General features: G+C 40.0%; 1 protein-coding gene across 2 annotated transcripts in view; it reads left to right on the top strand.

Moving 5' to 3' along the window:
* The window catches only part of slc6a2 (solute carrier family 6 member 2), a 142,195-nt gene that overhangs the window by 46,616 nt on the left and 82,846 nt on the right, over positions 1-12,733 (top strand). For both annotated transcript variants that reach the window (XM_072279545.1, XM_072279544.1), the window contains exon 5: positions 10,553-10,691. In XM_072279545.1, coding sequence (XP_072135646.1) covers positions 10,553-10,691 — 139 coding nt within the window. The remainder of the gene's footprint in view (positions 1-10,552; positions 10,692-12,733) is intronic.

The following is a 12,733-nucleotide window of genomic DNA, read 5'->3' as shown; positions in this document are numbered from 1 at the left end:
ATACAGAGTCTATAGAAGTGAAGCAAAGTGGCATCAAATTCATGGAATCTGTGCAGATTACAGAGGAAAAGATGTTTGCTGCCCTGAGGCAAATCAGGGTGAATAAATCCCCTGTGCTGATAGGGTGCTCCTTCCAGCCCTATGGGAGGCAAGTGCAGAAATTGCCAGGGCCCTAATAGAGATATTTAAAACATCCTTAGTGACAGGAGAGGTACCAGAGGATTGGAGGATAGTCAGTGTTGTTCCATTGTTTAAAAAAATGCTCTAAACATAAACCAGGAAATCATAGGCTGGTGAGTCTGACATTATTTGAGGGGAAGTTATTGGAAGATATCCTAAGGGACCAGATACATAAGTATTTGGATAGACTTGGACTGATTATGGATAGTCAACGTAGCTTTGTGCATAGTAGGGTATGTCTAACCAAACTTAAAGAGTTTTTTGAGGAAGTTAACAGGAAAGCAGATGAAAGCAAAGCAGTGGATGTTGTCTACGTGGACATTAGTAAGGCATTTGACAAGGTCCCACATGGGAGGCTGGTCAAGAAGGTTCAATTGCTCGGCATTCAGGATGAGGTAGTAAATTGGAATTGTTGTAGGCTTTGTGGGAGAAGCCAGAGAATGGTCGTAGAGGGTTGTCTCTCTGAATGAAGCCTGTGACTAGTGGTGTGCTGCAGGGATCGGTGCAAGGTCCTTTGTTGTTTGGCATCTATGTCAATGATAATGTGATTAACTGGGTCAGAAAATTTGTGGATGACACCAAGATTGGGGATATAGTGGACAGTGAGAAAGGCTAACATAGCTTGCAGAAGGATCTGCATCAGTTAGAAAAATGGGCTGAAAAATGGCAGATGGAATTTAATGCCGACAAGTGTGATGTTTTGCACTTCAGTAGAACCAGACAGGTAGCTCTTACACAGTGAACAGTAGTCCACTGAGAAGTGTGGAAGAACAAAGTGATCTGAGAATACAGATCCATAATTTGTTGAAAGTTGTGTCAGTTAGATAGGGTCATAAAAGCTTTGAGCATGTTGGCCTTTATAAGTCAATGTATTGGGTACCGGAGATGGGTTGTTATGTTGAAGTTCTATGAGATATTGGTGAGGCTTAATATGGAGTATTGTGTGCAGTTTTGGCCACCGACCTGCAGGAAAGATGTAAACAAAGTTGAAAGAGTACAGAGAAAATTTATAAGGCTGTTGCTGGGTTTGGAGGATCTGAGTTATAAGGAAAGATTGAATAAATTAGGGCTATTCTTTAGAATGTAGAAGACAGAGAGGAGATTTGATAGGGATGTACAAAACTATGAGGTGTATAGATAGGGTAAATGTGGCCAGGCTTTTTCCACTGAGGTTGAGTGGAACCAGAGGTCATGGGTTAAGGGTGAAAGGTAAAAAGTTTAAAGGGAACATGAGGGGAAACTTCTTCACTCAGAGGGTCGTGAGTGGGTGAACTGAGCTGTCGGCACAAGTGGTGCATGAGAGCTCAATTTCAACAGTTGAGGGAAGTTTGGATAAGTAGATGGATAGTAGGGGTATGGAGGGCTATGGTCCCAGTGCAGCCCGATGGGAGTAGGCAGTTTGAATGGTTTTGACGTGGACTAGATGGACTGAAGGGCCCGCTTCTGTGCTGTACTTCTCTATGACTCATCGAGATGGTGGGGGTCTTGATGATAGTGCTTCTTTCTTGTGGTAGCGTTCCATGTGGATGTGCTCAATGGCCCGTGAGAGACTGGGACTTGTCCACATGTTTTGTAGATTTTTCCATTCTTGGTGCTTCCATATCAGGCTTTCATCCATTAGTTAAATTATTATTGACAACTTTGGTGAATCAAAGGAGACCAGTATAATAGAGTGTCCATTAAGTATTTGTTATCTGATCTGAAGTTTATCAATGAATGTTTTGTATCTCATTTAGATACATACTCATAGAATGATTTTGTTCATTTAAGTTTATGTAGGGTCTGCCATTACTTTTAAGCTTTGATACTTTTTGAAGGGTAGAATTTTCCTAACAAGTAAAAAGGTTTCCAGTCCCAAATTTTCTGATACCTAAGTCTGAATAACCAGGATAATATACTGAATATACAGCTTCCCATTCTGAAAAAAATACTCCTTTATGTACCTAGCAAGCAATGGTCTGTGATACTGAATTACCAATGAATTGTCAGCATATGCATTCATAACATAACACAATTAATAAGGTAGCTCTCAATATTTTCCAGTGAAGAAATAGATGCAACAAAAGAAAGATTCTTCTACATTCTTCTGAAAATATATAGTTTTGAGATGCAAAATAAGCACAGTAATTTTTTCTGTAAATAAAACACCCCACTTTTGGTAAATTTTCCACCCTTAAACTGGGCATGAACTGGGCTTCAAACTTGGCTGCAAGAAGTAGACCCTTCAGCCCAACTTATTCATGCTAACCATTCTAGCCTCATTTATCCACATTAGGCCTATTTTTGTCTAAACCCCCGCCATTCATGCCCCTATCCAAATGTATTTTAAATGTTATCATGTATGAACTTCAACCAACTATTCCGTTCTTTTGCATGAAGAAGTTGCCCCTCAGGTCCCTTTCAAACCTTTCATCACTTACCTTAAATCTATGCCCTCGTGTTTAGAGATCCCCTTCCCTGAGGAACAAGTCTATGTGCATTCGCCCTTTCTATATCCCTTATAATTTTATACACTGTCATAAGACCATCCCTTAGTCTCCTACATTTCACAGAATAAAGTTTGAGCCTGCCCAACTTCCACTAACTCTCAAGTCCTGGTAGCATCCCCATAAACCTTCTCTGCTCTCTTTCTGGTTTAGTGATGCCTTTCCTATAACAGTCACTTCTAGTTGTGCAAGTTTGGCCAGGAGCTTGCAATATGGTTTATTGACTGCACTTTGCCTCTGAGGTCAGGGTGACCCCCCCACTTAGTCAATAAGTAGGTATACTTTCATGTAGGAACGTGACCCAATGTGGTCCAATCTTTAGGCTGCATGCAGACTGGAAGCTGAAGTTCTGGACCTTTGGCCAATTTTCTGTTGTACTCTGATGCTGCAGTTTGGGTTTTGAGTGTTGGCTCTCTACATCCAGACCCTGTCAAATATTGAAATAGGTAGTAACAGAAAGGTTTGCTTAACCTGAGGCCTGTTCTTGGTGAGTGAGTGATATCCATAATTAACCCGGAATTTCCATATAACCTATCTCTTCACCTTGCTAGGCCAGATAGGACATTTGAGACTTAACCATTTTTTGTTTTTCTTCATCCTTGTTGGTTGCTAACTGGATAGAGCATTCATGAAGACAAAGTTCATCAATCACCTTATAGAACCATGCCTTGGGGACATGAGGGACTACAGATGCTGGAATCTGGAACACCAAACAAACTGCTGGAGGATCTGAATGAGTCAGGCAGCATGGGCTATAGATGAAGAGTTGCATTCCGAAATGTTTGCTGTCTATTTCCCTCCATAGATGCTGCCTGACTGCTGTGTTCCTCTAACAGTTTGTATCTTTGCATTTGTGTGTTATCTTGTTCCCAGGATTACACCCACCAAGTTAGTGGTGTGTATCCTAATTTAACTACACTTTTAGGATCTACTAATGGTAGCTAAACTTTCAAATTTGCTGGAACTGTTCCAGAATTTAGGGAGTTTAGTAGATGATTGCCACTGCATCCACTGTCACAGCCTCCTCCTTTGGAATGCTAATGTGTATACCACAGGGCCCAAATATTATATGGTTTGTAATCTCATTGATTTCTCCAGTTGTGTTTTGTTCAATTAATACTTAAAAGATGAAAATCCTCATTAGACTTCTTTCCCATTTTGCTTTTAAACTTTTCGGTTTTAACTTATCAGTTATTTCCATTTTCTCCACAATTTCTCCTTATTTTAACAATCACATAGCTGCATTTACTTTGCTACTCTCTTCTTTTTAAGGACTTGCAATTTTTTTTTAATGTTTTGGTGTTCCTCATTTTTTTAAAACTAAAGCCATTCCTTCAAATAACTTTTGCAGCCTAGATTTTATTTCTCAGTAGAATTTCCCAGTCTCTTGCTTGCTGTCACCAGAGAAGCTGTCTGTGTATGGCGGTCTTTCAATCCTTCTCGCTCACTGCTTCCGAGCCAAGGCCCTTGCATTGAATTGATCTCTCTCTCACCCGCAGTGCTGTCAGTGGATGGTGACAGAGCAAGGTTTAATCGATGCAGATTGTAGACTTGGACTCTAATTCAGTTTTTATGATAATTTCTAGTTCTAGCTCTAGTTGTGGTTATTTTTGTTACTACTTTTGGGCGAATTTTGAATCAGGGCAGCCGACAGATAGCGAACACTGAACTGAACTGAACTGAAATATGTCTTTTGATTTTGTTTTCTATATCCTGTTTTCGCTCTGTTTTTGTTGCCATTTACATAACTCTTTTGTGTGTTGGGGGAGAGGGGTTTGATGCTTGATGTTTTCCTTTGAAAGGGTTGGTTCCATGGTTATTCTTTGTTTTGTGATTGTGAGGAAGATGTATTTCAGGGTTGTAGATTGGATGCATACTTTGATAATAATAAATGTACTTTGAAAGCTAAGAAGTATTTAATTAAATGTTTGAACATCTTTATCCACTGGCAATCTTTTTCAATCTAATTTCCCTTATAAAATTTCTAACAAATCTTTTAAACTAATTTCCCAGTGTCCCTTGGCCATTTTTTCTCATATCAGTGAACAATGCCACTTAAGTACTTCACCTGAGACTGAATATTAAACTCTTTCATAAAAACACTCTAAACCTGAACAGTGCATGTAATGGAATTAATTATAAAACATTTTAATCAAGTTCTAAAATAGGTGCCTATTTTGTTGGATCCACAGGGAAGAGGTCACCAATCAAGTTTCAGGGTGGGAAGAGGTATAGTCAAGGTAACTGTGAGAGACACACATAAAAGTTGCTGGTGAACGCAGCAGGATGCTGCCTGGCCTGCTGCGTTCATCAGCAACTTTTATGTGTGTTGCTTGAAATTCCAACATCTGCAGATTTCCTCGTGGTAACTGTGAGAGTCAGTATGTTAGTAAAAATTGTCAGTGGGTAGTCTGTCTCCAGATATGGAGACAGTGAAGTAGAGAAAAGGGAGAGAAATGTTAGGTATGTACAAAGTAATTTTAAGGAAAGTGTGGAAGTGGAGGCAAAGTTGATGAAATTGAGATTTGGGTGTAGGAAGCAGCACCAATGCAGTCTCAATGTTGCAGAGAAAAATCTGGGGAGTGTTGCCAGCGTAGACTTGAAAAATAGACTTTTCAACATTCAGATTCAGAGTTATTTACTTATGACATGTATATCGAAATATACAGTGAAATACCTCATTTGCATTCACAACTAACACAACCACGTGTTGGGGCTAGTCCACAAGTGTCACCGCACAGTAGTTAGGAGGATGTCTCTGCTTGACTTTAAGGCAGGTGTCATGCAAGTAAACACCATGTGGTTTTATTGCATATTTAACATTATCATCTCTTGAATCACATTGGACCTGGTCACATATTGATCAGCCTTTGCTTGTGTATAGTTAATAAATGTTTTGAAGTCAGGTTTAGATATTATGTACAATTTCTAGGCATGACATATTTATGGTGATCATTTTAAATAACAATGTTCAAAGAGCAGAGCTTGCATAATATCTAACAGTATAACTTCTCTGTATGATGTAAGTTGTAACCATACAAACTAGCAACTTGTAGTTTTCCCCCTAAATGCAGACTAAACAGAATTCAAATATAATTAAAATTGGCATTGATCTTTCTCGATGATGCAAAGTAGGGAAGAGAGAGTCATCCTGGAAGGATATATCCCTTCAAGTCTGTATACTCTCTTGTCAAGTCTGCTTCTGAGTACCTTGTCAGTCACAGACATGGTGGATCAAAGGATCTAAGGACATTGAAGCTGACCTTAGCTGTGTTGCTACTGCATCAGTTGAGTCATTCTGCTAAGCTTCTCCTGTCCCTGTCGCCTGTAGTACCTCACCCTTGTTGCAAAATATCATCAGATTCTGCATTCATAACAAAAAGCATCAATGAATTCTTTGAATCCAGTTACTTTGCAAGAACGTAACCCTAGTATATGGGCTCTATGCATTGTAGTTATTGTAATAAATAAATTATTGTAATAGTTATTGTATTAGTCAAGCACAGAAGCTTTCCGTGCTTTGAATTGAATATTAGGACCTGGATTTAATTAGGCTTTGGCCTACTATTGGAGCTGGAGTTGGCAAATTGCCACTGAATACCAGGCAAGTAATGGGCACAGGTAGCAACAACTTAGATTACAATGCACCATCCTGCCCTCTACTGTTTTCTGCTACAGCCTTTGCATCTGGCTTTAAAATAAGAATTAACAGTTCCAGATGCTGCACTAGAACTGAGATGTGTATCAGCTGTTGTAGTGCTTATTTTATGGATAATTTACCCCACTGACAGGACTCCCAAGTACCAGCGCTGCCAAGAGCATAAGCATTGTACCATTGATGCACTATCCTTAAGATTACATTACTATTGTAATGTCACAGTATACGCTACTATTGTAATGTAATCTTTCTATGTTATTGCAGTGGGTAAGATCCATTCTCTTGTGAAAATAAAATAATTGCATATGTTGGACCTCAGTTATAATAATTACCAGTTATTTGTGCCTGACCTCTGTCCAGTAGCATATTATGGATGTATTTTGTATCTAGTGATAAAAGATTTACCATTTAATCTAGTTTTACACCACTGAATAGTATTAGCATCTTGATGCTAATGATACAGATACAGTGATGGATTCTGGACCAGCAATGTCAGATTTAACTCTGGAATAGTTGCAGCCGCAAGTTTGGATGAGAGTATAAATAAGCTTCAATTTTGAAATAATTTCCTTTTTTAATATAAGCACTTATAAGTCATTCTTAATAACTGTCGATGAAAATCTGTAAGAGAACTGAACTTAATTAGCATTTCAGGGATATAATTGAAGTGCTGATAATTTGAGAGTATGAAAAATCTGATTCATTTCTGACCTGCACCCCCACCCCCGTTGCCTGTATGGGTTTTCCTTGGCTACTACAATTTCCCTCCTCATTTCAATGATGTGCTAGATGTTCAGCTAGGAAAATCAGTGGAGTGAGTGTTTATGGGCAGGTGAGAGAGAACAGGTCATAGAACCATAGAAACTACAGCACAGAAACAGGCCTTTTGGCCCTTCTTGGCTGTGCCGAACCATTTTCTGCCTAGTCCCACTGACCTGCACACGGACCATATCCCTCCATACACCTTCCATCCATGTATCTGTCCAATTTATTCTTAAATGCTAAAAAAGAACCCACATTTACCACCTCGTCTGGCAGCTTATTCCATACTCCCACCACTCTCTGTGTGAAGAAGCCCCCCCAATGCTCCCTTTAAACATTTCCCCCCTCACCCTTAACCCATGTCCTCTGGTTTTTTTCTCCCCTTGCCTCAGTGGAAAAAGCCTGCTTGCATTCACTCTATCTATACTCATCATAATTTTATATACCTCTATCAAATCTCCCCTCATTTTTCTACGCTCCAGGGAATAAAGTCCTAACCTATTCAACCTTTCTCTGTAACTGAGTTTCTCAAGTCCTGGCAACAACCTTGTAAACCTTCTCTGCACTCTTTCAACCTTATTTATATCCTTCCTGTAATTTGGTGACCAAAACTGAACACAATACTCCAGATTCGGCCTCACCAATGCCTTATACAACCTCATCATAACATTCCAGCTCTTATACTCAATACTTCGATTAATAAAGGCCAATGTACCAAAAGCTCTCTTTACGACCCTATCTACCTGTGACGCCACTTTTAGGGAATTTTGTACCTGTATTCCCAGATCCCTCTGTTCCACTGCACTCCTCAGTGCCTTACCATTAACCCTGTATGTTCTACCTTGGTTTGTCCTTCCAACGTGCAATACTTCACACTTGTCTGCATTAAACTCCATCTGCCATTTTTCAGCCCATTTTTCCAGCTGGTCCAAGTCCCTCTGCAGGCTCTGAAAACCTTCCTCGCTGTCTACTACACCTCCAATCTTTGTATCATCAGCAAATTTGCTGATCCAGTTTACCAGATTATCATCCAGATCATTGATATAGATGACAAATAACAATGGACCCAGCACTGATCCCTGTGGCACACCACTAGTCACAGGCCACCACTCGCAGAAGCAATTCTCTACTACCACTCTTTGGCTTCTTCCATTGAGCCAATGTCTGATCCAATTTACCACCTCTCCATGTATACCTAGCGACTGAATTTTCCTAACTAACCTCCCATGCGGGACCTTGTCAAAGGCCTTATTGAAGTCCATGTAGACAATATCCACTGCCTTCCCTTCATCCACTTTCCTGGTAACCTCCTCGAAAAACTCCAATAGATTGGTCAAACATGACCTGCCACGCACAAAGCCATGTTGACTCTCCCTAATAAGTCCCTGTCTATCCAAATGCTTGTAGATTCTGTCTCTTAGTACTCCCTCCAATAACTTACCTACTACCGACGTTAAACTTACCGGCCTATAATTTCCCGGATTACTTTTCGATCCTTTTTTAAACAACAGAACAACATGAGCCACTCTCCAATCCTCCGGCACCTCACCTGTAGACAGCGACATTTTAAGTATTTCTGCCAGGGCCCCTGAAATTTCAACACCAGTCTCCTTCAAGGTCCGAGGGAACACCCTGTCAGGTCCCGGGGATTTATCCACTTTAATTTTCCTCAAGACAGCAAGGACCTCCTTCTTTTCGATCTGTACAGTTTCCATGATCTCACTACTTGTCATAGGGAAATTGGTGGGGTAATATTCAGACTATAGGACCGTGAGACATGAGAGCAGAATTAAGCCATTCACCCCATTGAGTCCACACCGCCATTTAATCCTAGCTGATTTATTTCCCCTCTTAACCCCTTTCCCCTGCCTTCTCCCCATAAAAAGGAATGGCTCTGAAAGTTGGCATAATCTGGTAGCTTCTTGTATTGTATAAGAAAGATAAGAATGGGTTTGCTTAATTCTTGATGTACTTTATCCTCCAGAATTTTGAGGTTTCATTTTGCAGCAATGCACACACTCCTCAATAATATAGATATTGAAAATACAAAACATTAAACATTCTATAAACCCACAGACACTACCTTGTTAGTTGTCTTTTGCACTACTATTTATTTTTGCAACTTATAGTAATTTTTATGTCTTGCACTGAACTGCTGTCACAGAAAAACGGACTTTACTGACTCAGAGGGCTATGTGTAAAAGACTGTATCTCTTTTATTTAATGATCTAATGTCATCATTTAATAATGTTGGTAGGGTTATAGCAGATGTCCATCTTTGCCGCTTCTCAGCACTTTAATAATTAGATGAGTTTTGTGTTGTAGATCTGTGGCCATAAGGAATTGGATTAAGACAGTCCAGTGGCAAGACTTCCAGCCTACACTGTAATGAATTTAGATTACAATGCACCATCCTGCCCTCTACTGTTTTCTGCCACAGCCTTTGTACTTGGCTTTAAAATAAGTGACACAAGTATGCCTGAAACTAATAGACCAAAGTAAACCAGTATTACATGAACGGTAGTTTCACTAAGAGCTGTGATTATTTTTTTGTAACACACTCAAAGTGCTGGAGAAACTTGGCAGGTTGGGCAGCTTTTATGGAAAGGAATATACAGTCAACATTTTGGGCTGAGATCCTTCTTCATGACTGTAAAGGAAGGAGGAAGGGCCAGTATAAGAAGGTGGGGGAAGGAGAAGGAGTAGGTGATAGGTGAAACCAGATGAGAGGGAAGGTAAATGGGTGGCGGAGGAGAATGGAGTGAGAAGTTGGAAGGTGATAGGTGGGAAAAGTAAAGGGCTGAGGAAGAAGGAATCTGGTGGGAGAGAAGAGTGGACTACGGGAGAAAGGGAAGGAGGAGGGGCACCAGAGGGAGGTGATAGGCAGGTGAAGAGAAGGGAAAAAGTAAGAGGGGAGCCAGAATGGGAAAAGGAAAAAGAGAAAGGGAAAGATGGCAAGAAATTATTCTTCCACCCACCCACCCATCAAAGTCACTGGTCCTTACACTGCAAAATGTGCAAGTTGCACTCAGCAAGATCTCAAATGATCCTCGAGCAGTGACCAGACCAAAGAATATCTCACGCTCTGTCTCTCTCCACTCTCAGGTCTCAGGCAATATAAAATAGTCTCATTTCAATATGTCAGTTTCTGAGTCTTCCAGTAGCCCATTCCCTCTGCTCAATTATCCTAATTCCCATGTTGATCCTACCATCGGGACCTTTGAGGAATACTTGTCATAGTTCCACGTGCATAGTTGTCGTGTAGTGGGACTACCGGTGTTGGTATGAGGAAGCTCCTTCAGTGTGACCATGTAGAGATTCCCTGAAGTTCTGATTCCTTTCTCCTCGGCTGACCACAACTCTCAAGATATCTGGTGGTGCAAGTCCATTGAATGTTGCAGTTATGTTACAAAGGCAAATCTGCAGCTACCTAGTTTCTTATAATTTTTGATATTTGTTTTCCTAGACGGGGCGTTCTCAATCTCCATGAAAGTGCTGGAATTCATAACTTGGGGCTGCCGAGATGGCAGCTTTTCCTCTGCTTGCTTGTTGTGATAATCATTCTCTACTTCAGTCTCTGGAAAGGGGTAAAGACTTCAGGAAAGGTACAGTGTTTGACTTCTCATCATCTCTAATACGTTATTTCAAAAAACATTGGTTATTCAAACAAAGCCCAGAAAATAAGCACACTAAATTCTATCAAGAAGCAAGCTAAATTGGAAAAACTTCCTCACAAGCACAAAACAAGACTAAGGGTTCATAAGCTCCTTAGAAGTTCGATGTTTGAATCTGCAAATTTAGATATTGTCTCTATAATCAGATAATGAGTGTGGTTGATGAAGGCTTTTTCTTGTTACTTGTGTGAGTTTGATACAGGATCAACAATAAATAGAAAAAAATTAGACAAAATTAATCTGACAAATCTTGATACTGGTCTAATTCATGTCAACATCCTTCTGCCCAATCTGTATTTCAATTCCACCCACCAACCTCCCCCATTGCTTTTGCTCTATCAATATTTTAAACTATTGAAATTAATACCATTTTCATCATTGTAGCCAACAGCGACATCTCCATATACCACTGCTGAGATGATGCTTGGACCTTAAAATAGTTTGCAGTGCAGTGTGAACAAAGCTAGTAATACTTCTCCAGTTTTAAGCCTATAATAAAAAAAGTAAAGTCAATATTGGATTGCAGGGTTTTGGGTAAATGTGCTACTTACTACAGTAGTAAGCTCTCCAAACGTTTGAATTTGCCTTGGCTTGAGCTGACCGTAATCAAAAAGTGGTAGGTGGTGTAAAACTGAAATAAGAGACAGAAAATGCTGAAAATGCTCAGTTCATCCAGGGAAAGAGAAACAGAGCTAGCATTTCAGCTCATAGGCAAGGGGTCCTCAGGCTAAAATATTAACTCTGCTTTGCTTTCCTCAGACGTAGTCCGACCTGCTAAGTGTTTCCAGCTTTTTCTATTTTTAGTCCAAATGGTGACTGGAACACAGTGCACAACTTGAAACGAATCCACAGACTCCAGTGGGGAGGTGAAGATGAGCAGCTGTTAGTTGAGGAAAAGATAGAACTTGCTGCAGTTCCTCCCAGCAGTTCAATCATTGCCTGTATACATCTGCTACATGATTCTTGAAGAAGGTTCTGTTGAAGGACAGAGTTCTAGAAACTGCAAGGCAAGCAAACAATGTTTTCAGAAGACCCATGATTGAAAAGCTCTGCGTAATTTTTAATTTTTTTTTACAGCATGTATGAGTTGTCTTCTGTAATCTGATATTTATTATGGTTATCTAACAGACTTTCATTGAGAAGCTCTATATTATAGACAGGAGGTGCACTCAATTAGTTCTTCATTAACCAAAACAGATTTAATATCCCTGGTGTTCACTTTACAACACACACTGTTTGGGGAAAAGCAGAATAATAACATTGGCTGCTTTAAGACATTTGAACGAAATGTTTTACTGTTAACATATTTCTATCATTTCCCAGTAAGAGGAAGGTGAAAATTAAATCATCTTGTTAATGTGCAATAGACAATATGGCCTATAAATTCAATTGGCTTGCACTGTTTATCTTAGTGCTGTGTGTTTGCAGGAAAAAAATACTTTGACTGATGTGTTGCTAGTAAAGCTAAAATATGTTTGTAAGCAACGTGAGACACACTTACTGCAGGTCCAATAGGGTTAGGCAGCGGTAATTTGCTCAAACTCACCCATCTTTTACCAGCTCGATTAGGGTTATTGAAATGGTAGCCAGCCCTGAAGAACATGCTGTAGGAGCTCCCCTGTTATGTTGTGGTTGGGTTTTCTTGTGGGTAGGATGTTCAGGAGACAACAGAAAGCTCCAGGTTCACCACAGGATGAGTAGGCCAGTCCACCTCCTGTACCATGGATACAGGATGAAATGTTATTTAGCCTATGAAGTAAGAAGAGGAGAATATAATGTACAATCTGCCAGTTCCCAGTTCCTGACCTGACCACTGTTGCTTTCAAAGTGTGTTTATGAAATTCAAATGCAAGGTTCAAAGACAAGGATGCAGGCCATTAAAAAAAAATCAAATAAAAACTGCTTTTTTGTAAAGTGAGCTGTTCGCATCTTCCTATTGGAGGGCAAGCCTTTCCCACTCCACCACATTAGTA

Source organism: Mobula birostris, chromosome 15 (assembly GCF_030028105.1).
Source record: "Mobula birostris isolate sMobBir1 chromosome 15, sMobBir1.hap1, whole genome shotgun sequence".
Classification (NCBI taxonomy): Eukaryota; Metazoa; Chordata; class Chondrichthyes; order Myliobatiformes; family Myliobatidae; genus Mobula; species Mobula birostris.
This window is presented reverse-complemented; position numbering and strand designations above follow the sequence as displayed.